The sequence below is a fragment of the Anas acuta genome, chromosome 1, assembly GCF_963932015.1.
Source record: "Anas acuta chromosome 1, bAnaAcu1.1, whole genome shotgun sequence".
In the NCBI taxonomy this organism is placed as follows: domain Eukaryota; kingdom Metazoa; phylum Chordata; class Aves; order Anseriformes; family Anatidae; genus Anas; species Anas acuta.
The window spans coordinates 56,200,496-56,226,899 of record NC_088979.1 but is presented as its reverse complement, the minus strand read 5'-3'; the positions used below and the strand labels follow the sequence as shown (position 1 = coordinate 56,226,899).

Here is a 26,404-nt window from a genome sequence, read left to right as displayed (position 1 = left end):
ATGCAGTGGGCAGTCTAAAAGATTTGTTGAAGAATATTGTAATCTTCTGGCTGTGATTCTAGATCTGAATTGTAAATACCATTTAGCTTCTTGTTCTTACAATGCACAACTGTATTGTGCTTGCAATGCAGAAATCCAACTGTATCCTGTGTGAGAAGAAGTAGGTTGAAGTGAGGTAGAAGTAGGCTAATAGGTTGAAAGAGGTGATTCTCCCCCTTGACTCTGCTCTCATGAAAACCCACTATGTTGAGCTCTGGGGCTCCCTGCATAAGAACATGTATCTGTTAGAGTGGGTCCAGAGGATGGTCAGAGCTCTGGAGAGGTCTCCTATGAAGAAAGGCTGAGAGAGCTGGAGTTGTCCAGCCTAAAGATGAGGAGGCTCCAGGGAGACCTCAGTGTCCTTCTAGTACTTACAGGGGACCTACGGGAAAGATGGGGAGGGACTCTAAGTCAGGGAGTGGAGTGACAGGACTGGTGGTTTTAAACTAAAAGAGGGGAAATTTAGATTTGCAGGAAATTCTTCACTCTGAGGGTGGCAAGGCACTGGAAGAGATTGTCCAGAGAAGTTTTGGATGCCTCATCCCTAGAGGTGCTCAAGACCAGGTTGGATGGGGCTTTGGCAAACCTGGTGTAATGGGAAGTGTCCCTGCTCATAACAGGGGAGTTGAAAATGGATGATCTTTACAGTCCCTGCCAACCCAAACCATTCTATGATTCTGTGATTTTTTTGTTTTTGTTTTTGTTTGTTTGTTTTTGTTGTTGTTGTTTGGTTGTGGTTTTTTTTGTTTGTTTGTTTGTTTGTTTGTTTTTCAGGAGAAAGTAGATTTTTCAAATCTCCTTGCTCATTCTTCTGTAATTAAAAAAGATGGTTTGATATAGAATTTATATATTGAAAGTAAAATTTACTTATACCAGTTTTTCTTCTGTTGTAGTGAACTCTCCATCACTAGTATTTTTCAGATGAATCAAAGCTGTGTCTGCTTTTGTTGTTACAGAGGTGTATATCATTGCTAGGGTATCTGCTATTATCTATTTTTTAATTCAAAGAATGATTTTCCAGAACTTTTGCCTTTGAATACGTTTTATATTCAACTCAATATTAATACACTTTCAGAGTCAAACACATATTTCAGTGCTTTCCTGAAGTAGGACAAGCAGCTACCTGAGGCTTGTACCAAATATACCATTCACAAAACCAAGTAATTTTTTTAGACTTCAAATCACAACCCCTTAAAAGCAGTCTTGATAAGAGTACATCTTAAACTGGTAACATAAAGTTGCCTAAGAAAATAAAAAAATATATATATTTGCCTGAATCAGGAAGGTATATATTCTTCAGGGTATCTCAGATGCATTGCCAGTCTGATCCATTTATATTGGCGAAGGAAATGTTTGTCTCTGACTCTTTTCATATCATTTGAGATACTTGTGTCTGCAGTGCTTGTATTTGTATTTGCTTTGTATTTGCTATTTGGCACTCGTACCTGATACTGAAATATTGCAGGACTTACTGCTAAATAGATACTTAGGCTTTAATTTTAAGGATTAACTTTACTAAAAACAATATTTTCTGAATAGTTTTAATTTTAATGTCAGGAGAAAAAAAAAAAAAAAGAAGAAGGAAAGACCTGTCTTTCTTTTTATCAATGTTGTTCATTAAAATATTTTAATAACCATAGTATATTCATATACTATGAATCATATCTGATCATATCTGGTCATGTTTTTTTCTTCACAGCATTATTCAACCTTATACCAGTGGGACTTCGAGTTGTTGCTATCCAGGGCGTAAAAACCGGGTTGTATATAGCCCTAAATGGTGAAGGTTTCCTCTACACATCAGTAAGTACCTTTCTGAACTCTGTGTGAAAGGCACAGCTGAAGCTGAAATCTACACCGTAACATCGATGTGTAGTCACTTGTAAGAAGTTCTGTAGTGTTCTATATTTATCTATACACATGGTACACACACCCGTGTACTCATGTACTTATGTAAATTGTATGTACATCTGTAAATTGTATGTAATAGAAATTACTGTGTAGTAGAAATTACTGTCTCATGTATGAGAGTGTCTGTTAGCAGTACTGATTAAGACTTCTGCAGAGTTCTTTTTCTGGTAGGCTATACTGGCTGCATGCAACACAACACAAATTATTATTTTCAGTTAATTTCTCCAGAATCTGGAAATAAAGATCTGCAATTATTTTCTTAAGGGTTTGTTGTTCAGAATCCAAAAGCTGCTACAACAGTTATATTTATTTTAAGATAAGACTTATAAATTCCATATAAAAAGTCATTTACAGCCTTACTGTTTATCTTAATCTTATAACTGTATTCTTAGCATAATGGATTATTTTCTGTCATGTGTCAGAAAAAATATGAGTTCTGTGAAAGACAGTATCTTTGTAGAACAATCAAACTTTAAGAAAAAATATCTAGTCATAAGCAATACTGCTATATAAACTGATTTGATCTGATCCTTTAGGTTATTCTAAACAATTTAATGCTATTCAGTCAGTGTGTTGTTATGAATACGAAAATCCTCAGTTTTGTGTAAATTTAGTGTCTTAACCTCCCTTAGAAGAGAGACAAAGTTTAATAGGAACAGGCAGTTCTGTCAAGTCTTAAAAAGGTGTCTTAAAGGATTTTTCATGACTATATTTTCATTGCCCTCTATGTTGAATTTATTTTCATAGTACCTTTCTTTTCTTTTTCTTACGTCACGTAGTACTGAATTCCCTACTGAGTTACAATGCACTGCTTTGTTTTCAATATCCATTGAAAGGAAATTGGACAGATTAAGTTTCTGATGCCCTCAGGGAAAGTATTCTGTTTGTTTCAAAAATACAATTGTCTTGGAAAACTTAATTAGGGAGAAAAAATGGAACTAATCTTGAATGTCAATGTCAAGACAAAGAGAAAATTGTTGCTCGTAAAATATCTGTTGGAAACTCGAGCAGCATGATCTGAAACACTTTTTATCTTCTGTTCAAAACAATAATAAAAAAATCTATCAGAGGAAGACATCATATGACATGCAATATTTTATGACAGAAGAAAGCTAGAAGAAAAAAGAAAAAACAAAACAAAACAAAACAAAAACTAGATCTGGTAGCATTAATGCTCTTCTGAATTCTCAGTTCCAACACTTTATGTGGGGAGTTCACTTCAGTATGATAAACAGTACTTTGTTGTGTGTTGGAGTATATTCTTGCCCAAACTTTCTGAAATTAATTCTTCTTCCTTCAGAAAGAACTATAAATTTCAGAAAATGTATCAGTTTCTTGGCAGGTTACTGTGCAAGGAGAGGCCCTATACGAAAAAAAAATCTGGGGTCCCCTGTGCTTGTATATGATTTTGGAGACAGACCAAGTTAAATGAATGGTGTCATCTGGGGAAGGGAAAAGAATGGAAAGTACAAAGCAAGATAAGGAGAGGTGGCTTGATCCAAACTTCGAATAGACATGAATGTGACCCTTAAAGCATCTAACAAGATATTTCCATGACACCAGTGGGAATCTGAATTGCTTTATTCCTATATCATCTTCATATATTCATATATTGAGAAATACATATTACTTAGGTGGTGAACAGTCTCATGGATATGAATAAAAGATGATATAAATGGAAAATGTAATCTATGTATAACGTATTGCAAGATTGTGTATTTTTAATTGCCACTGGTGGCAAGACTTTTGAACTTAATGACTTCTTATGTTCCTGAGGTTACTCGAAACTCATTAAGCACCTCTGAATGTTGTTCTGTGGATGTTTTTATGTTTTTTTGCTTGTTTGTTTATTTGTTTGTTTTTAACATATTTCATTTAAAGTTTTCTTGGGAGAGTGTCTCGATCTGTCATTTTACTTTGTATGAGGTAAGGAAATGTATGTGTTTGGAATGTACTGATTACTATTCCTTGTACAGGCAATAAAAGATGAGGGGCCCATAAGGTGACAAAGAGAAGAGACATCAAAAAACTGAGTGGAAGGCCTGGTTTTGGTATTTCTACAAAAGATTTTCAACTTATACTTTTGTCAAAGTTGAAATCTATTAATATTCTGGAATTTAATGCAAATTTATAGGTAGTAATTTCAAAATATCAGTGTTGTAATACAGGTTTGATAGTTTCATGTTAATGCATTGAAAAAAATAACTATATATTTTGATCTTAGTAATCGCCTATGTTCAGCTTAGAGCCTAATGCATTTGAAAATGCATAGAAGACAAAGCATCAGAAAGAATAAAACCTTCTCCCTGGGGATCAAGATGAAAAAATACTGCATGCAGAATATTCTAAATAGTGTCCTTTGCAGAAAAATATTTTTAACCACTTTCTTTTAGTGTTTTGCTGTTGTGTTATTATTATTATTATTATTATTATTATTATTATTATTTTATTTTATTTTACTATTTTTTTATTCTTTGTCACTATTGTGTATCTGTTGCAATGCAGAAGCTATGTATTATGTGTTTTTCCCTTAGTTATTTAGGGGAGGCTGGAAGAAAAAACGTTTTCTCAAAGTAAGTTTGGTATGACAACTGACATCATTGAAAAATGTGTGAAATAATAGAAACACTTGTTAATACTTTCATGTATTTTGATATCTTACCAACTAATTATAAATATGTCCAAAAATGGAAGCTGCAGACTAAGCAGTATCTGTACTCTCTAAATTGAAACTGAAGTCATGTATAGCCCTTCTCTGGAGAATGTCTCAGTGTCTTTTTCCATTCACAGTCCATGAAAACTGTAGTTTGTGAGAATATTCTACATATTAATGCCTCTCTTTAGAGGCTGGAAGTGCCAGCTCAATTATTTTTATCATAAGCTTCACATAATATTGACTAATTAAGCAACAACACTGACAGGAAGGGTATTATGTGTGATCCAACTTTGTCTGATATGAGGTATTCAGTAAGAGGAAAATGAAGGTGCAGTAACAGAGTCCAGTTTTTTGTGTAGATTGTCATAGGCAGATTTGCAATTTTTTCTTGCCTTTATGTATATAAAGGAACCATAATATATATATTATATATATTTTTTGCCAGTTTCGGAATCCCTTGTTTTTCTCATTTTTTTTTGTTTGTTTTGTTTTGTTTTTTTGTTGTTGTTTTTTTTTTCTGCCATATTTGTATAAGACTTTTCTCAATTAATTCACATAATTAGAACTAGGTTAAAAAAAAAAAGCTAAAGAAATATCAAAGACAAGTGTTATCACGACATTTCTTTTTTAGAGTAGGAATGGAGGGACAACAAATTGTGTGGGAAAATCAGTTTCAAGAGTGCTTCATACCTGTTTTGCTTGCTGCAGCAGCTGAGATTTGTATTCTGTCCTTTGGGGACTGATCAAGTCAGGGTCCCTGTAAAAAAACATCAAAGCCTTGTCAAATAAAGGAGAAGCAAGATCTTTGGAGTTTGACAGGACTTTGCAGAATTCTTAAGAGAAAATACTTAACCAAAATTAAAATCCTATTTTTTCCGTGACTTTAAAGGAATTACTATAATGCCATAATTCATTATTTTAAATGGTATTGAATATGAGAAAAAGAGCCTTTTCATTTATTTTTTTTTTCCTTACACTTTTAAGGGTTATCACTCAGAGACTGTTCATTAAGCTCAGCTTTTTTGAAGCTTGGGTTTATTGAATCCAACATTATTTTTGTGTGTCTATACTATATGTATATCCACTTATAATTTGAATTAATTTATTTAGAGACAGCTTTCTAATTCTGGCTAAATTAGTGAACAATGAGTATTATAAAGCAAAGTAGAGATTTATTTCAGATGAATTAGTGAATTATGAATATGTCAGTGTTTATGAGTGACTTTATCACTACGAAAACTAGTTGGAGAAACTGGAGACTGTTCAACAAAGAACTGTGCCAATTACTAGCAAGATTTTGGCTTAGAATTTTCATGCTAAATTCCAAAAATATGCCTCACTTTGATCTCACTTTTGGGAACGGTGAACAAGATAAGATTTTATTTCAGGGGTTGAGCCTGTCAAAATCAAAAGGAGTGGAACAGGATCCATACACTGAAAAAAATGAGCGCAGACACTTCTGATTGCTCATTAGAAAAAGGTATTGTGTGCAGCAGAAGATGGCCCTACAATATGTGGCAGATGATTTGTTGATTTTTATGTTAATTTTGATCAAATGACTGCAAAAAGTTAACTCAATTTTCAGGGCAGGGGCTGCAGCTTCTTGTTTTGCTTCTAACACTTTATGCTGCTGGAACGGGATGAACTGAGGTAAAATATATGTTAGTCAATTTTATAATTCCTATTTTACTAAAATGAAGATATGAGAGTCTTCTTGGACTGTATCACCTCCTCTAATTTGTTGTCAGGCTGGAGTTCTGACCTGCACCTCCACGGCTCCTTTTATGGGTACAGGACAGTAGGAAGACTGTCAGAAAAATGCAGAGAAAAATGGAAAGGCATGGCTGTATTTCTTGTTACAAAATGTTTATAAAGTATTTTAGAAGTAGAGACAGCACAATATTTGTTTTACAAAGTAATCTTCTTGTAAGATGAAGGTTTGTGTTTGAGCAGTCGCATTACATGGTTTTGAGGGTGTTGGTTAGGTAGTGTTTCTGTGGTAGTAAGATGTCAGTCTGCGTGAGAGCCTTCATGAAAGAGAAAATGTCAATACCTGGTACTGTGAAGCGTATTTGCTATATCACAACTCTCACCTGAAAGAAAAGTCTTTGCGGGTTTCTCCTGACATTTCAGTAGCTTCTCAGTTCTGATATTTCCACTATTTCTTTAAGCCCAAATAATTGACCTGTCTGATGAGAATGTTTCAACCTTAAGGATGAAGACGGGAGCACAGACAGCATGCAAAAGAAAGCGAATTAAAGTGATACATATTTCTAGTATCTAAACAAGGTCAAATGAAAAAGAAGTTTCTGTAGCTTTTCATAGTGCTTTTGTTTGTGCTTTGGAATGCTAATGCTTAGCATGTGCAGTAATTTGAATGTTCAGAGATACACACAACATAATAATAAAGAGAACAAAAGGAAGTTTAAACTAGGCATAATCAAAGAAGAAATGCGATGTTCTAAAGTCCATATATTTTTTCAAAAGAACAATTAAAAAGAGCTTAATGTGGCATCAAAATTGCATTTTTCTGTTGTTTTTGTTTTGTCACATTGTAACAGTGCTGAAACCTATGTTTTGGCAGAGACTGTACCACTCCCACATCATGCAAGGTATGGCAGAAATAGTTAAGATACATCTGTGTAGAGAGATGTGGGCAAACATGAGCTTGCTGTACGGTTTTAGAGGCAGGTGTTTGTGTTAAGAGTCAGAAAAAATACTGAATAAGGTAAATCTTGCTGCTTTTGAGGTATTTGTGGTTTTGTGAATGTAAGCACATCAGAATGGAATGACTCCTGTAATAATGCTGTGATCAATAAGAAACATAAGATTTTATTTCTTGTGTCTTCTCCATTGGGTTCTCAGCCTTCTCCAGCAATCTTACATCCCAATGTTGACTTTAGTAAGACAGGAATTGGACCTCAGTTCACTTGTCATTATCTGTGTCTTGGAACTACTGTGGCATGCTTTGGAGGGGAAATCAGGTGAATTTAATTATTGGAAAATCACTGCTTGTGGTAAAGGGTTTTGAAAACTCGTTATGTTAACAGTGCTGTTTTTAACTGTGTATGCACACAGATCTTATGCAAGAAGCATCAGCTAATTTTAAGCATTTACCACTGAAGTGCTCTATTATGTATAAGTAACTTATTTACATAGCCTGTTATCTTTGACATCAATGGGAAGGTGATCTATACTTGCTTTATATAACAAAAGTTTCTTTGAGAGGATGTTAAACAGCACATTTCGGGGATGTGTTCTGTAAGTTGGGATGTGTTGCCTGGGAGGTTAAAATAAATAAATAAATAAATAAAAAGTTCAACATGTTTCAGAAGGAATTGAGATGCAGTGACAGGAAGGAGGAAAACATCTGCATGGTTTATACTTATTTATATCTGTGTTTGGAGGTAGATAATTTGTCTCTCAAGTTCTCTGCCAAAAATAAATATAACAAATTGCTAATGTATTTATTTATACTACAGTGCCACTTAAGGAACAACTGTTAACAGAGTCCTGTTGTAATGTACAAGATAGTGTCAGATGTCCCTGCTACATAGTAGAGAAGGGGTGCAAAATGCATACTAAGTCCATTTTGTTTGTTTGTTGTTTTTTTCAGTGTGCTAGGTTTTCACTACATTTTTGGTTTGAATGTGCTTAAGACAATGTTTTGTCACACAAGATAAGGGAAAAGGAGGCATGCACAGATGCATGAGAGTTGATGGGGCAGGAGAGAAATGAGAAGGAAAGAGGTGAATGGAATGAGTCTGATATAAGGAGACCGTGTTAAGCAGAGATTTAAGAAAGTGGAGAAATAGCACAGTTAAATGGAACAGAACTGTACAAAAATGTTCATAAAGTTTATGTAGTAGAAGTATGCTACTTTAAATATACAACAAAGATCATTAGAACTAGAAAAGAACACAGTATTTTATGTTGGCTTCATCTGTGGCAGCTCTTTCACCCTGCTGCCATTTAAATGCTGTAGTGGGGATAAAACAATTTGACTCAAAAATTGCAGTGATGTTTCTCAGTACTTAAGTCAAATATATATGTCCTGTTCACTGAGGTCCTCAGTATCCTTTACAAGATTAACAGTATTAGTCTCTAAAAAAAAATAATAAAAAAAAAATCCATATTTGGTTAAAATATTTATTTTCCTTTCCGACATTTAACACTCATGCACATGCAAAGATCTCTTGATATATATATATTCTTTTTTTTTTTTTTCCTAAGATTACAAAAATATGCAATACAAGTAAATGCATCAAGGTTAAAAAGCTTTTCATCTAAACTTCTTGTCAAAGCATGGAAGTTTACAGAGTTAGAAGCTACAGCTGAATATTTTTCAACTAATACTATGACAAGGAATAGTACCTGTAGGTAGGTATGCTAAAATGAGGGTGATCTAATCTCATGCTTCAGGAAATAAGGTGATTGACACTGGAAGCAAAAGGAATGCTCTCCTCAATATATGGCATCTCTTAATTGTAGATGCACTGAGAGAGGTTTGCCTCTAAATTATTGCACAATGTTCACAGCCAAAGGCTGGGCACAGGCTTGATGGACCAGCAGCTTAATCTAGTCTGTCAAATTTGTGCTTCTAGCATTTCTTGTGTCTTGTGGTAACCTCGCTGTACTTTGGCCAATGCTTGTTTTGTTATATAAATACAATTACACTTTTCTGGATGTTTCTTTACCTTCAATTTAAGTATTCAGGCTTGTCTGTAATCCCAAATGCTGAACGCTGTTTTGCTGTGCATCATATAGTTTTTCAATGCCCCTCTTCCCTTTTATTCTTTTATTTCTCTGGCAATTGTCACTGCACAAGCATATCAAAAGGATTGTGTTCAAATTTTCTAATTTTCTATTCATTATTATTGAATCTTATTTAAATGTTGCATTCAAGTATGAAAAGTGGCTACCAAAGATTTTAAAAACCTTTCCGGTTTTAGAAAGCTATCAACAGCATGTTTCTCATCAAAACCTACTACTTCTTTCCATTATTGTTTAATTAATGTTTTAAATATTGAAGACAATTGTAGATGGATTTATGATTAGTTGAAATGCTTTCCATAATAAATTTGATGTAATGAAGGCCTCTCAATTCATCTTGAAGATTTTAGGTAAGAAATAAAAATGAATTCTGTGTGGACTGAAATAACAATTAGACACATATGGTGCTGTTTATTACTGCCATAGCTGACTAGCTAATGAATTTTCTGTTATTCAGGTCTATTTCTAAAAGGTATATGGCTTGACATCAAGATGGTTGAACAGAAATGAATTGTGAGATTTTAAATATAACATTTATTTTCAAAAAAATTTAGTATAGGCTGAAGAATGGCTTTAGGAAAGTAAAATTCTGCTTTCTTTACCCAAGAAAAAAAAAGTATTATCTTTCTGAAATTATTAAAAAAAAAAAAAAATCTATAAAACTTTCAACTACCTGGATAAGAATATTCAATTTATATCCCATAATATTATAGTATAATATATCCCATAAATATATCCATAAAAGAGGAAAATGTTGTATTTACCTATGTAATTAAGGAAAGCTATGTAAGTGTTCTTTAACTTCAGAGAGCTTGGTAACGTACTGATCATGTCCTATAACATGAAATTGTTGGCCCAAGTATGTGATTATTAATGTATCATTTTATCTTTGCAACACAATTCTGTAAAATATGTGCAAAACTATACAGTAGGGTTTTGTATAAGATGTATGCTTCTATAAATACGAAATGATGAAAAAGCCATGGTAGTCTTCCCCACTGTTTTAAAAGGAAAGTATTATTTTCAATATGATAGCCATAGACGCTTTCTGCATTAGTTTTTACAGTCCCTCACTTGTTGACAGAGTATTAACTTGGGATCTGTCCTAGGGTGTGTATAGTCTTACGTGTGCATGCTGGCAAAGACAGAGGCTGCTTCCATGGCTTTTCCTCCATTTCTGTGCCTGGCATGTGCCAACATGTCATTACAGCATGTGACTCTGTGATAGACTGTGGATAATATGTCCACAGAATCAACTGGGATTGTCTCTGAAGCATTCTCATTCCCATGGAAGTAAAGCTCTCAGAAGGGATAACACCACTTTTCCTTCCTCCCTTTAGCTAAATTTGATTATTGGCTGATTAAAGTTTCTTTGCAGTTTAATGAGATGTGTTAGGACTGATTGTCAGGTATCTATTCATACAAAACTGGCTATGAAGGCAAGTATCCAGTAACAACTTCTACACAATTATAGGAAAAGTCAGGTCTCTTAGAATCTCATGTCAAATTTCTCAATCCTCCACTCTCTCTGCTGGCAGCTTTCCCTAATGGATAGTCCGTTACCACATGTACTCATTTAGACAAGTGTCATAGACTTTACAATCTATTTTTGACATTTTTCTTTGTCAAGTGTTACTCTTTCCTCCCCCCTCATTGTTCCCTCATTCGGGGAAACTATTCAGTACTCAGAGAGGGAGTTTTGGGTAGAGATAGACACATGCAGAGTTCTGGGAGAAGCATACGTAAACCATCTTTTTTGTTACTTGACCATGCAATATCTGTGATGAGACATCAGAAAAATACCTAGCAGTGGTGGGATGCTTTTCACCCACAGCTAAGTGTAATTAAACGCATCTTAAATCAAATAAAAGTCCCAGTGTCAAAGTTCTGGAATATTGTCTGGATATTGGAGAACTCTGAAATTTTCAGACGTAGTAAGTGTTGGCCTAAGTGTTGCTAGTTATGATTGTTGACCGTGGTGGTAGTGGTGTTGGCATAACTATTGGATTTACTTGTGAGAATCCCTCTTGCAAGGGTTAAACTGGTGAGGTTTACTGTGCAATATTTATTCAACATATTCTACTCACTGTCAGATGAGAAGATCTCTTGACTGATTCCTGTTGACTTGACAAGGATTCTTGCTTTTTAGCAGAATACAAACACAGCCTTGGGGAAGTACTGTCTCCCCTTGAGGGCATCTCAAGAGAAATCATAAATCTTTAGAAAAAAAGCAGTAAAACCTGAGTCCTGCACTAAAAGCTTTGGAGAAGGGTTGAGAAGGTGATTCACCCCATCACATTTGAATTCAGTTGTTAATGTTATCTACATTCTGTTCTCCTGATACATTTGTCACTAAATATTTTATAATAAAAAGTGACATGATACTACTACTTACCAAAACACAAACCTCTGGACTTAATATGCAGGGTCTACAGGAAAATCCTGTACTTTGAGTAAATGAAACACGGCGAGGGTTTCTTCACGTTGAGGGTGACGGAGCATTGGAACAGACTGCCTAGGGAGGTTGTGGAGTCTCCTTCTCTTCAAGGCCTGTCTGGACACCTACCTGGGCAGCCTGCTCTGAGGAACTTGCTTTGGCAGGGAGGCTGGACCCGATGATCTTTTGAGGTCCCTTATAGTTCTGTGATTCTGTGAAAAAGCTGAAGACTGAATTCCTGCAGTGCACCTGTGGATTTCTTTTTCTGATAGTGCATTACATTGCAAATGGCTTTGGCTTATTCATGGGTTGGTAAAGCTTCTTCAGCTTTGCCAAACTTTTACATCATATTACTTAACCTTTAGCATAGCTGTGGCTGCAAAGCTGAAAACAGTGTTTCAACATAAAAACAGAACATTGGTTCTTTGCAGCTCTGCAGATGTACTCAGCTTCAGACCTAGAGTTTTCCACAAAAGAGATGTGATTGCCTAATTCACCATGGAATTGTTTACTTATTGCAGAATTGCCTAACAGCTGATGAATTTTAGAGAGATAAAGATTGTTTTATACCTCAGGCACAAAGTAAAATTTAGCCAACGTTTCAAAAACAAAATATGTTCTCTTTTTCATGTCCCTCTTGGCCATCATCTGACCTCCGTGTTGTGACTGATGTCCCCAAAGTAGTTATACCCTGTCACTTTGCCAGTCAGGCTACAGGCCAAAATCAAACACAGTTCAGACCAACAAGAAAGAGAATAATATTAAGAAAAGATCTACTCCTAAATGTAGCTTAGAAGATGTTATGAGTAGCTAAAAGTATACAAGGATATTCTTTATTCAATTTCTAAGTATTGTTACTGTTTCTCCCCCCAGTATTTTACATTAATGATTGAGCATATCTTTATTTCAAAAAAATAGGCTTTTAATTTTTATAAAATTTTAATTAAAAATTAAACCTGCTTGTGGTTAAGCAATCATACTTAATATTTTTTTCTTTATACTAGAATGTGTTTGAATGTTCCCTGCTGAGAGAAGAACAAGGCACATTTTAATGCAGTAGTGTGAAGATAGACTGGTCACACACAAAAAAAGTATAAGTCATCAAGAATAATCTGGAAGTGCTATCTCCATAAATCAGGGAGATACAAATTGGAAAAAATGTATTGTCTATGAACTTGGCAGCAGTTGTAATTTCATACTTTCATAAGAATTACCTTCCTTCATATAATGGCATAAAGTAATTTGTTACATTTGGTAGGAACTTCTCCATTAGTTCCAGTGGGATCTGGAAATGTTGGGCTTTACTTCTCTAGGTACCAGAAGGATTTAAGTATAGGTATCTTTTTTAATTCATCTTCTTCTTGAACAAAGTATAGGATGGAGAATCTCTCTATCCAATATAGAATAGAATACTTGGAAGGGACCTACAAAGATCATCAAGTTCAACTGTCTGACTATGTCAGGGCTAATCAAAAGTCAAAACATATTAATAAGGGCCAAATGCCTCTTGAGCACTGACATACATGCATGAAGCATCAACCACCTCACTAGAAAGTCCGTTCCAGTGTTTGACCACCCTCATGGTAAAGAAATTTTTCCTAGTATCCAATCTGAACCTCCCCTGGTGCAGCTTTGTGCTGATCCCTCACATTCTCATTGGTTATGAGAGGTCAGCAGCTCCCTCTCCATTTCCCTTCCTCATGATGGGAATCCAAATGCTGCTAGTAAAAAATATATTTAATTTCAATGTACATCCCATGTGTTATTATTTTCTCTTTTTTCTCTTTTTCTCTCTTCTCTTTTCTCTTTTCTCTTTTTTTTTCTCCTTTCTCTTTTTTTTTCTCTTTTCTCTCTTTTTTTTTTTCTTTTCTGGAGAATTTATTTTAAGGCTTAGGGTATGATAGCAAGATGAAGCATATAATGTCTTTATATTGGTCATGAGGGGAACTGAGTTGACTATTTTCTTCTTGACATTTGAAGATCAGGAGTGTGCCCTTGTCTCTTCATTTTCAAGTATCTATTGGCACCAGCAGCAAAGGAGATGAAGGAATCAGCCTTTCAGGCATTAGAAGTGACAACTTCAGAAGAATCAACTGAGGCAATTCTATCACCCATTTAGCATTTGTTTGAGTGATGAGGCTGGCTGTAGAATAGTTTTTAAAAACAGAATAAGAGATAAAATTGATATTTCCCCTGAACACTTGTAGAATTTTCACTGTATCTTTGAAAGCTGACAACATCCTATCTAGAGCTACCCTACTAAGAATTGTGAAAGCTGCTTTCCTTCAATTGGCATGATTTGAGTAGTAGATAGATCAGTTGATCTTTGATTTTCAGTGATTATTGTATGGAGGTGTCTGGTCTGTAGATGAAGTGAGAAATAGTGAGATAGTGTCTAAAATACTGTGTTTGACTCATAGCTTTGAACGTTTAAGTATGGCATTGAGAAAAAGGAGACAGAATGATGGATTAGGATTAGATGATTGACAAGTAAATCATAGGATGTTTACTTCATACTCTGCCAATCATATAAAAACAATTTTATTGATATATTTTGCCTGAAATTGTTTAAAGTGAAAATAGCCACACCAAAACATGCTGAAATTAACCCTGGTAGGAAATGTGGGGGTGGGGTGGTCAGGTGGTCAGGTGGGGTGGTCAGATTCAGACAAGACACAAGCTCCACATAAAGTGTCCTTGAATTCTATCAGATCACAGATTTTGTTAGTTGTCAAGAGGTATGTTCCATTCCATTGGTCTATAGATAAGCCAAATTCAGAAAAATAGCATGGAGTTCTGCTCTCCTGGTCTTAAGAATAAGTGTACTATAGCCTTGTTCTCATGACTTCAGTGCAATTATTCCTATGTGAGCCTAGAATAGCCAAAATTTCTTGGGCAGGTTTGTGGAATGAAAATATTAAGTCATGTAAATTTGATGAAAATGTTGATGTGTTAGTTAATTGAAAATTCACAAAAGAAGTCCTTAAGCATAAATGTTAACATTTTACTGAATGAGGAAATGGTGAACAATAGTTGTGAAACTGCAGCTGTTGACAGCACTAATTTCTGAATATTAATGGGAGCGGAGAAAAGTTGATTGTGCTCAGACATTGTGTACATCGTGTGAGTAAACAAAAAAGTGTTTTTATTTATTTATTTTATTTTCTATATATCTCATTGGACTCAATAAGAGATAAAATGAAAGACTCTATTATCCAAATAAATATTGTCTGTTTCCTGCATTCTTGGAATTTTTTTAGAATATTTCCAAATGGTAGTAAATACTGGAAAATCTTGATGCTTGCTTAAGGTTTTTACAGGGTAAAAAGGAAAAATGACAGCTTGTAAAAAGCAACATTTTGTGATTTAAGATGTTAACTATAAATTAAAAATATTTTGAAAAAGGTACTTTGTAATTATTGAGGTAAACAGTTTCCTTTATTTACAGGAATTACTCATCAAAATTGTCAGCATCTTGAAATGTATTCTGATTTATTGTTGGGGAGAATACTGAAATCTTAGAAATTTTAGTCAGAATTCTAGAAAAATCACAAAAAAATATCAACATGAATATGAACTTATTTAATCATGCTCCTACTGCTTATATATGAAAGAGGTTTGTAAGTGTACACTCTCCCTGTCCCCCAAATAAAAGTAGTATGAATTATACATAAATATATTCATTGTATTTCTGCCATGCTTTCAATAAAAAGGAAAGTGTATGTAACAGTACCTTATAAAAATACAAAGAACATTAGACAAGTTTTTTGCCTTCTTTGGTATTACCATCTCTTGGTAATTTCTAATCAGACTGGATGGTGGGTTTTTGTTGGTTTTTGTTTGTTTGTTTGTTTGTTTGTTTTGGTAAAAGAAAGGGTCTTAAAAAGTAAATATTTTTGTGCATGTGCAATGTTTTTTTTCCTCAAAAAAAACCACAAACGTTTCCTTCACATTCTATTCAGCAAAGCAACAACTGCTGAAAAAAAACATTCACATCTATTTTCTCTCTTTTTTGTCAACTCCTATTTGTTAAAGAAGTACAATACTCTTTTCCTTTATCTCTGTATGGTAAAAGGAATTTTATTTGGCATTTCATGGCCTGCTGCTTTTTATAAAGGTTTCCGACTCAATTCCCCTCACCAGTAGGCAGCAGGGGGTTCTCCAGCTCACGCTTAAGACTGTTAGTAGTATCTCTCTGCTAATGTCAAATTGATATTGTTCTGTGATTGGAATGACCTGGAAATCAAGCTCTGATAGATAAGCCCTTATTAAGGTAGCATATTGTGAAGTAAGTCTCTAGGTCCAAATGTAAAGAAACCTCAAATACATAATAAAAGGACTAATTTGTTTATTTTACAGTATGAAAAGATAATAAAAGGATTTTCTTATAGTTATGTTTGGTTTAACACATTTTTCTTTACTATACGCATTCTAAACATCAGAACTGAAACACTGAGAGGAAGGCAGGTTTAAAACAATAATCTTATATTCTACTAGTAAAAGTATACACTGAGGAATTCTCATATGCATCAGTAGTTTCATATTTGCAGGTAGCCTTAGTGGGGGAAAACTACAGCTTCTGTGAAAATATCACTGTGAAACCAGAGCCTGGGCAGCACCAGAAAATACCCATAGTGCCATGGCAGATGTTTCTTGTTTTTATTAATGGCTTACACCCTGTGGACCCCAAAGAACCTGACATGCGGGAATGAATCCAGCTTTGTAATTACCATGTGTGCTGGGCAGGAATCCTCATAAACACTTTTATCCTCCTTTTTCATTAAATAAATAAAGGAAGATGTTGAATTTAGAAGTGTTTAAGTGCCATGGTAACAGAAGTAGATATCAAATACATAGCAAATCATTGAGAAAAGTGAGCATGCAGCAGTAAAAGGTACTCTGCACGGAGTCCCTATTTCTTTCTGTAGACTGTTTTTAAGCTGGGATCTGAGAGGGTTAGAAGACAGGTACCCAAATTTGACATTGTTTTCTGAAATTTAGAAGTCATAACAAATTCAATACTGTGCCATGGGAAGTTGTTCAAATGCAGTCACATCATCTTCTCAAGGAGAAAACCCGCACTTCTAAAATGATTGACCTAAATTCAGATGATTTGAGATAATTTTATAGTAGAGTGAATTTAACAAAACTTTTAAATGTTTTTTTCCGGATGCCTGTATATGGATAGTAGTGTTGAATATCCTAATTTCTGCGACTAAACCATAGAATAATTAAATTTTTCATCCATACACAGTTTCCAAAAAATGTCTTTTAAGCAGATCATCTAAAAGTCCTGTCTCTATATCATTTCAGTCAAAACACAGTGAGAAAATAAATATTCCTTCTAAATAAAGTTTGGTATGGGCTAAAACCTCATGTTCAAAGCTGACGTCTAACCTGAGTATCTTCGTTTCTCTCTTTTCTGTTTCTGGTGACTGTTCCTTTCCTCAAGCTTGGTTTGTTAGCTAGCAGCATTACTGAATACCTGAATTACTAATATGTAATTTCTCCCAAGGGAATTTCATATAGAGCCACCGTATCACTACATAGATACAACTCTAAATGCACAACAAGATTTGTCTCATTTGTTCCTGACAATGGAAATCTAGTTGTGCTAGAGTAAGACTAAACAGCAGTACCAGAAGCCAAACTTCAACTTTTAATGTCCTAATACTTCTTGGAAAATTTTTGCTAAATATGACTCTATTTTCTTCTGGATTGAACTTCGGTAGTAGAGAATAGTAAAATAAAAGTAACATTAAATGCATTAAACATAAGTAATCATCTCAGATGTTAGATTACAGAAGTAAACTGAAAAATCCATTGTTATTTAAAAAACCCATAGTTTGAAAATACAAAATCTATTTTTTTCTGGGTAACAGTTAAATGAAATGCTATGAAATGCTGCATGCTGCAGGCCATAACCCTGTTAACACTGTTGTTAGATTAGGCTCCTACTTCTGAATACTATCATAGATGATTTGAAAAGTAAATATCACTTAGAAAAATAGCTATGCTTTTATACATCCGTTTCTACTTAAATATATGATATCGCTTGTTAAAGTCTGTCCTGGAAAGGAGTTATGTCAAAAAAGATGAACAACATTCTTTCTGTTGAGTAAAAAGAAATTGGTAGTAGATATTAGTAATACCTCTTTTTCTCTTTGCCTTAAAAGTACCTTAATAATGTCACATCTCTAGGTTGAAAGTAAAGTAATTTCAATTTTTTTATATTAAAATGGTTTTATACCCATTATGTACAGTAAAACTAATATGACAACAAAGCATTACCTTAGCCTTAAACTGGTATGTTTTTTTAAGATGCTGCCCAATAAAATAAAGTAACATCTAAAACTAACCATTAGTATGATATCTCAAGAGACCAGTCTTATTTGTCAGAGCTTCTGGCCCTGAGGAGCTCCATACAGTTCCTTGAATGTTTTACCTAAGTGTAGCTGACCATATATAGAGCAGATTATATGATTGCATTGATTTGTAGCTGACCATATATAGAGCAGATTATATGATTGCATTGATTTGAGGCTTAAAGAATGCTCTTGACACTTTTTACCTGAAGCCACGTATAATCTGTTGAGGCTATTTTTTCTGCTTTTTATATTTTCAAATATTTCATGTATGTATATAAGCCAGAAAGTGTAATAAATGAAAGTGTATTTTGCATCTGTCACTCTTTCCCTCTCACTTTAAAGATCAGCTTTTTGTTGAAAATTAGTGGTCTATAAGGCAGGATGAACATTTGTCCCAACAAAAAGCCTGTATCACACTAATATTAGGAAATTCAAAGACAGTTGTGCCATTTTTTGGGGGAAAAAAAAAAAAAAAAAAAAAGTCAAACCTTCAAAGGGGAGTATAGGACCTGGCTTACACATTTTCTTTCTTCATCCCTACCTTGCCTAAATAAATAAATAAATAAATAAAAAGCTAAAACTATATAATGAAAACAGAAAAACTACCTAAATTTCTGAGAAAAAGTCCGCAGTGGAACCTAATTAAACAATATCCCTTAGTGTGGTGTAAGCATGAGGATAAAGCCATCCTGCTATATTACTGCAGTTAAAATTGCATGTGCTGGAGTATTAGGTTGCAAGCAACATGCCTGAGGGGGTCAAAATCAGGGAGTATTATGCAAGTAGCTTATGCAAAACTGATTATTTCCTGGAAAAGTGCATATGTAACATTTTCTAGCATCCAATTTTCTATTTTTGTTTATTAAGACTGTTGTTTCCCGTGTGAAGGGTGGCTATATATTTTCATTCCGCATAAGCCTAGGTAAAAATGGCAGAGACAAAGATAAATTCTTCTGTAGTAGAATTTGTTAAATATGTATATATATGAAGTTAGCAAGCAAAAGTATTTTGATAAGTTTTTCCATTTTCCACTATTTATAATCATATGAATTGCTGTTCAACAAAACAAAACAAAACAAAAAAAAAACACAAAACTTTTGTATCAGTTGTGAATAAAAAGAAAAACTTTTATTTTTAAAGGGAATGTAGCAGGATATACTGTACCACCTAGACAGTAGCTAACAGTATGATGCTGGTTAGATTAAAAAATTTACAGTAATACAAAATTCCAGTTTACTTGGAAACATAACATACTAAAGTGAATACAGTTTTCTAATGCACAACTCTGAGTGTCTCAAGTCAATTATCAGAAATTGTTCTGAAATTAGAGAGCCACATATGAGTAAAAGGATACTGAATCAAATCTGCTACTGGAGGTAAATGATGTGAAAATCTGTGAATAAATGTATCATACTGATGATATCTGAAAGGTAAAATGTGATTGTAAACTATAGAAGAGAGTTTTATTATGCAAACTTGAATGCTCTCTATAGCACAAATAGAAGGCTTCTTAATATACAACGAAACTTTTCCTTTATTTCTCCCTTCCTCTTTAAATACCATTACTATAACTTATTACACTTGGGAATCTATATTACTTTTCCATTAGCAAAAAGACAAAAGACTTTGAGAGAATCATTTGTTGATGAGAATTTGGGGGATTTATTGGATTTGGTTTATTGGTATTTGGGCTGGTGGGGGGAGCTTGTTTGGTGTGTGTTTGTTTATAACACAGGAATGTGCGTTATTTGGTGTTCCTTTGGTCCTTAGCAAAGAATTAAGCAATGTACAGCAAGAATATTTGACATTTATGTGATTCTAATTTGGTTCCTGTCTTCTGTCAATTCTTCTAACTTTGTTAGAGTGTGCATTTTGTCTCATTAAATATGCATATAACATACTCATATCCTTAAACCTTAATTCTTTTACATTAATTAAAAAGTGACTGACTAAAACACAAGTGATTCTTAAACATTAATATAGCTATAAATAAAATAGTTTTGAAGACTTGAAATCATGAGTATAGAATTCCTTTTTTTTTTCCCTCCATTTTATTTTTTCCTTATGTGTTAAGTGATACCTAGTGATAAGTAAATTTTATTTTTTTATGAATTATGCCATGAAATGAGATAAAGAAAAAAGTCTTATTCTTTTCAATTTTTCTAAGTCTTTTATTCACAAACACATCTAACAAAGGTGAAAATACTATCTATAATGCATGTTTCTCATCTGAAGTTGTGGTTATTTACAAGATAGAAATTATGTTAAATAGAAAAAAACAAGTGTTTTAAACAGTATAGAAGAATTACTTAGGATAAAGTAATATTTACAATGCAAATTAACCTGCCACATATTTTGTTAATTCAGTATCTGTATATTGCTCATCTGATAGAGGTGCTGGAATGTCTTTATTTTCCTCCAGAGGAAATAGCTGCAAATGCTGATTTTACCAGTGCCTGTCATTGTTACTGCAGTCCTTCCACTTTCCTTCCCTTCCCCTTTCCTCCTTTGTCCAAGCCAATTGTTGGCCTTTTGAGCCATTTTTTAGACAGAGCTATAAATGGATCGACGTAGGTGTCAACCACAACCTCAAGCAGAACCCCCCTTAATTTCAGCTCTGTCTGGAACTACATATAAACACAAATCTGCAAAGGGGTAAAAATGTCCCCCAAAAAATCAGTATTCCAGATACCCTAAACAGTTTCAGTACCCTCATTCAGTGTATAAATTGTAATACAGCAGTATTTTCAATAGATGGACTTAGGGAAAACCTGGATTTGGAGGCTACTTACAGGTAAAGGTGATCACAAATGATGGAGTAAGAAAACAATGAGTTGTTGCATTCAGGAGAGCTGTTGGTTATCAAGAGAGACCTCATATAAGAGAAAAAAAAAAAAAAAAAAAAAAAGAAAAAGAAAAGTAAGAGACAGCTTTGACTATTAGTCATACTAATTGTAGAACAAGTTGCAGAACAAGTGGAAACAAGTATGGGATTAAGTATAGGTATGAAGCATATAATTTGAAGCATATAATTTTGAAAAGATAAAGCTGAAAGTTACAGTGGGAAACACAGGTGATAAGAGCCTGAATAAATACACCAAAAGCAAGAGAAGAAATAATGAGCCTATTGGTCTATCCTTAGCAGGATGAGGAGCAATGTATGTCATTAAGACAGCCAAAGTGGTCCAAGCTTCTAGTCTTCACAGAGATATTTATCACCAGAACTAATTGGACCCAACAGAGAGTGAGTCAAAACAGGAGTCACTCAAAGCTAGAGTATTTTTAGACTAGTTTTGATTAGAACTGCCTGATGTTGACTGTCCTGTAACACAAAGGGACAGTATGTAAATCCCACAAACCCCAAAGCTGGCCAAGCACTGTATATAGTTTTGAGGGATGAGGGTGGGGTGAAAGGAGGAGGTAGAATCTAGCAAACAGTATTTTTCCGGATATCATAGATACATTATTAAAAAAATCATTTTATAAGCATGGAAATATGAATACAGTTAGAAACAATCCACATGAATCTATCAGGAAGCAATTGTGTGAAATCAGTCTCATATCTTGTTGTTCTTGAATTTAGTAGGGCTTAATGTTGGGGAACTGGATTACATTAGTCTGTACTGTAGAGGCACAAAGAAAGTAAACAACTATTTTTATGTTCGTCTCAGATAGGACAAGAAGTAATTAGTTTAATTATCAATGAAGTCAAGAAAAAAATCTTTAACTGCATAAGGTGCTGGGACAGGGTGAAAGCCTATCAATCATCTCACTGGAGGCTTCTAACTATAAATTAGACAAGCTTGTCAGCATGAGATAGACAGACTTGTTTCTGATTCAGAGCTGGAAACTTCAGCAGGGCCTATAACCTCTCTACCAAAATGCCTTTTCAAGTCCAAAATTTACATGATTACACTCATTTAGACAGTCTATGACCCTTGGCCCTTGAGAGATAATGCAACCAAATGATTACTAACTGCATTTTTTTTTTTACCTTGGATGTATTGTCATTTGCTCTGTAACACTTAATCAAGCTGTCAGGATTGAAAAAGAAGTAGCTAGGGGACTGCCCATTGCAGGATTTCAGTGAGTACAGTAATAATGAAAAGATTTGAGGTTGAGTTTTTCCTTCTAGTAACCTTAGTTAATTGGCAATATGAGCAATGTACTGTCATTTGGGAAAGGTAATGGCTTGGATTTGAAAAGGTAGTAAATGTCTGCCGTTATTTCTACTAAGACCTGCACAATTCTGACTGTTAGGTCTAATTTCACTGGACTGATTTGTCTGAGTCAGTATTTAGTATACATGTATTTTCCAGAGAAAGTTTTCCTCAGTGTCATGCATAATCAGAATAGTTCCATATAGTTGATATGTTTTCTGAATCATTATTTTGGAGTCCCTCAGCTACTTCCCACTTAGAAATATAAAATAGGAATCTAAAAGTATGCTTTGGTTGCCTACTTTATAATAAATTTAGCCTTTTAACTGAAGACTGTGAGAGCCCTGTGGAATTTAGACTTACAGGACTGAAATCTAGAGTTGCCTATTTTTTAGTGAGCACTTTTCCAGGGTCAGTAACATTTTGTGGTGCCATGTGAATTTGTTTTTGAGAATTTCCCACAGATGTCACACTTGCTCTAGGAGGCTTGAAAGATACCAGTGAATTTAACAACAGGGGATGCTTCAGAGGCTGAGACGATTTCTGAGGCTGCTCACTTCCATGTGTGTGACTCACTAGGCAAAGCTTTCAGAAGAATAAAAAAAAAAAAAAAAAAAAGTGTCTATAAAGAAGTAACACTGCAATTACATAGCACCAGCTTGTACAGGGTAATACTAGGTCATTGCCAATTTTGTATATAATACAGATTTCCTCTTTTTTCTTACTTGAGCACATGAGCTGGTGGTGGATTGATCTGTCAGATAGTTAAGTTACGCTCTAAAATAAACCCACCACCACCACCAACAACAAAACAGCACAACTCTCCATTGTATTATCAGAGCTTTCTTTGCTTATAAACCTCATACCTGCCCAGTAGCAAACATGCCCAGCATGGAGCTGTTCACAGGGCTTTGCAGCAGTCACCACCCACTCCTGCCTTCTTGCAGGTACCTCTTTATGCAATCTGTTTGCAAAGTCCTTCCTTCCCACAGGGTATCTCATTTTGGCCTCCTCATCTAAGACACTCATCTCTCTCCCTCCCCTTTTCTCTCCCTGAGTTTTAGTGTCCTAAAATATTATCATCACAAAATGGTTGCAATTTTATTTTCTCTTCCGTCCTTAGGTTTTTATAGCCATACCCTACATATAAGCATCTTACTTTATTCAGTTGGGAAATTTTTGTTCTATACTAACAGAATCACAACTAATTGTTACAGCAAGGACTGCACTGCATCTTTTCTCCCTTAAGAGGATATTCATGTCCACACAGCAAAAAGCCATAAAAGAAGTTACATGGATGTGTTGTTATTGTTCACTGTACAAATAAGTCTGCCATGTGTTTTTCATATTTAACCTGTAACAAAATTTTATATCAATCAGCATAATGTAAGTAATAGCAGTGTTTTCCCTGAGTTATGAAATCTGTGAATTAATATCTGCTCTACTTCATTTGGATTTTTAGCTTACTTAAGGAATACTGTGCAAATATGAATATATGGAAACCTAAATTTACTCTAAGGTGAAGTTGCTTGATTTGTATAATGTTATTTAAAAAAATTAAAAATCAATCACTGTAATTAGTAGCTGTCATCATATGGTATGATAAGGTGTATTAATGTATATATTTCAAAGGCTATATGTATACACTCCTTTTGAAAAAAGACACGTTTGTTAAATAACAGGGAAGCTATTGAATTCAGTGGCAGGCAATAAACAAACCTGGGGTGTTGTAGATCTGCAGTGAGATAGTTACATCACTAATAGCAATCCCCAATTTTTTATCTTTATCCTTTCTTGCAAAATACAGCTAGAGGTTTATTTTGAATGGTAACACAGAAAAACAACAACAACAACAAAGAGTACGGAAAGGAGACTGGGAAAGAGTCAAAATAAAAATGAAATCCTTTTAGTACCACAGAGAAGAGAAAATCCTTCCATTAATGTTCTTTCCATATTATTTCTCTTTTTTTTTTTTTTTTTTTTTTTCCAGTGGTCTCTGTTGGTTATTTTTCTAATTTCCTTCCCAATGTTAGTGTTATAGTAGAGATTTGAGTTTTTATTTGAATGTGCAAAAATAAAAAATAGTGTGGAGGAATCTTTACTGTAGATTGTTTTATATTTGTGCTTGAACACGCTGGTCTTCAGTGTTGCCTCTATTTATGTGAAACTCTATACTTTCATTTTTGTCTTTGGGTGGGGACGGGGGGGAATTAAACAAAAGGATATAATGTTAATTATCTATCGGAAGACAATGCATGCAATGATCTTCATTTGCTTTCCAGCAGAGCTTAAAGAAGAATTAATGTGTGGCCTCTGTCCCTAGCTGAAATCTGATGGAACAACAGCACAATTTCACAGTTATAATATAGATAACACCTAACCTCCTTCAGCAGCTCCAATGGCCCAAGCATAAAAACGTGCATTTTAGCATAATACTAAATTCAGTTGGAGCAAAACCCAGATAAGGGTGAATACTTTTGAAAACTCTACTCCCCTTATCATTAAACAGAATGTTGAAACAATTGTCTATTTTCTGATGTAATTATGTTTTCACAGAAAATGAGATACCACATACTGAGAAGTAGCTGAACTCCTAACAATTAAAAAGCATAAAATTCTGTGATTTACATTTCATTTTTCCTAGCATTAGTTTCATTGTAAATTATGGTCTGAAAAGTTTTGGATATATTCTGGATATGTAATGTTTTTGTGAAGTGAAAGAAATATATTAGGGATAATTTTTAATTTCTTCAACAAATTGCTTATGAGAATGCTATATTTTAATTAACCCTTCCGTGTTTAGGTATTGTTCAAATTTTCTTCAAAATCTTTAGTATCTTAGCTCTACTGTGTACTGTGAGAATTTTAGTCTGAGTTGCTTTTCATTGCAAAAGGAGCAAATAATATTCAGGGAGGGAATGGCATGATGACCAGATGACAGTTCAGAAATGGGGTGATAATCCTATAACTAATACCATATTTCATGCTTCTGAGAGTGGAGAAAAGCTAGGAAACCACAGGAAAACAATTTTGATAAGGTATTTTAAGAGTAGAGAAATATTTCATTTAAAGTCATGGATGAAATTCAAATGCTGATTACCGTTTCATTACTCCACCTCTTCAAGAACAGAACAGAAGTAACCATTAATAGTCAATATATGAAATTTTGTCACAACTAATAAGGAATCTAAGTTCGAGATGGTCCTATTAGCATGCTAAATAACATTAATAACTGAGGTTTATGTTCTCTGAGAAACTAATTCTGTAAACTTTAATGTGGCTTTTTTATTACGTTCCAAAGCATACCTCCAAAAGAAGCTTCAGTGTAAACTTGCAGGGTGCACTTGTGTTGCATTCTGCAGCTTTCAACACTGCCTCATTCCTCTCTTACTTACTTCCCAGCAAAATCTGGAAATCAGTTTAATGCCTAGAAATTTGTCTTGAAAGCAGTTATATAGGACATGGATGTTCAGTAGGGCACAACCTTTAGAGCTTGCTGTGAAGGTAAAGCAAACTTCAGAAATAGAGATTAGGAAACAATCTGACAGATGGTTATGACTTCAAGACATAAAAAACCACCACAACACACAAAAATTAAAAAGGGAGCATTGAGCCTTTTTTTTAAGTTGGTTAAAATGTTCCAGAACAAAATTGTATTGTATAGAATAGCTACCTAAATTTTCCAAGAGAGTTTGCGTATGTGCAGTAAAAGATAAAAGAGTAAAATTTCATGTTCAGTCAAAAATGTTGGGGACACATAAAACATGTGCACCAATCTCTTCATCTGTAGTTTTTGCAAGTGGATCAGGAAGTATTTGAGGTAATCCATCATACTGCTATGATCTCTCTACATTTTTTTTAGATTGCTTTAGTAGTACATAGGCATAAAAGACTCAAAAAATAAATATGTAGGCATTGGCAAGGAATATAATCACCACCATTATGAAGAGGAGTCTGCAGCTTCCTTTGGTTTAATTAGCTAAAAGATACTGGTGATGAAGATTACCCAGCTAACCTTTCTACAAAACGCAAGGATATTGATCTATAATTTTCATGGATC

General features: G+C 34.2%; 1 protein-coding gene across 10 annotated transcripts in view; it reads left to right on the top strand.

The window, feature by feature from the left end:
• The window catches only part of FGF14 (fibroblast growth factor 14), a 416,126-nt gene that overhangs the window by 310,386 nt on the left and 79,336 nt on the right, over positions 1-26,404 (top strand). For all 10 annotated transcript variants that reach the window (XR_011095178.1, XM_068677856.1, XM_068677830.1 and 7 more), the window contains one exon: positions 1,739-1,842. Coding sequence is in view for 9 of the 10 variants with exons in the window: in XM_068677856.1 (XP_068533957.1) it covers positions 1,739-1,842 (104 nt within the window). In the remaining variant the exon portion in view is untranslated. The remainder of the gene's footprint in view (positions 1-1,738; positions 1,843-26,404) is intronic.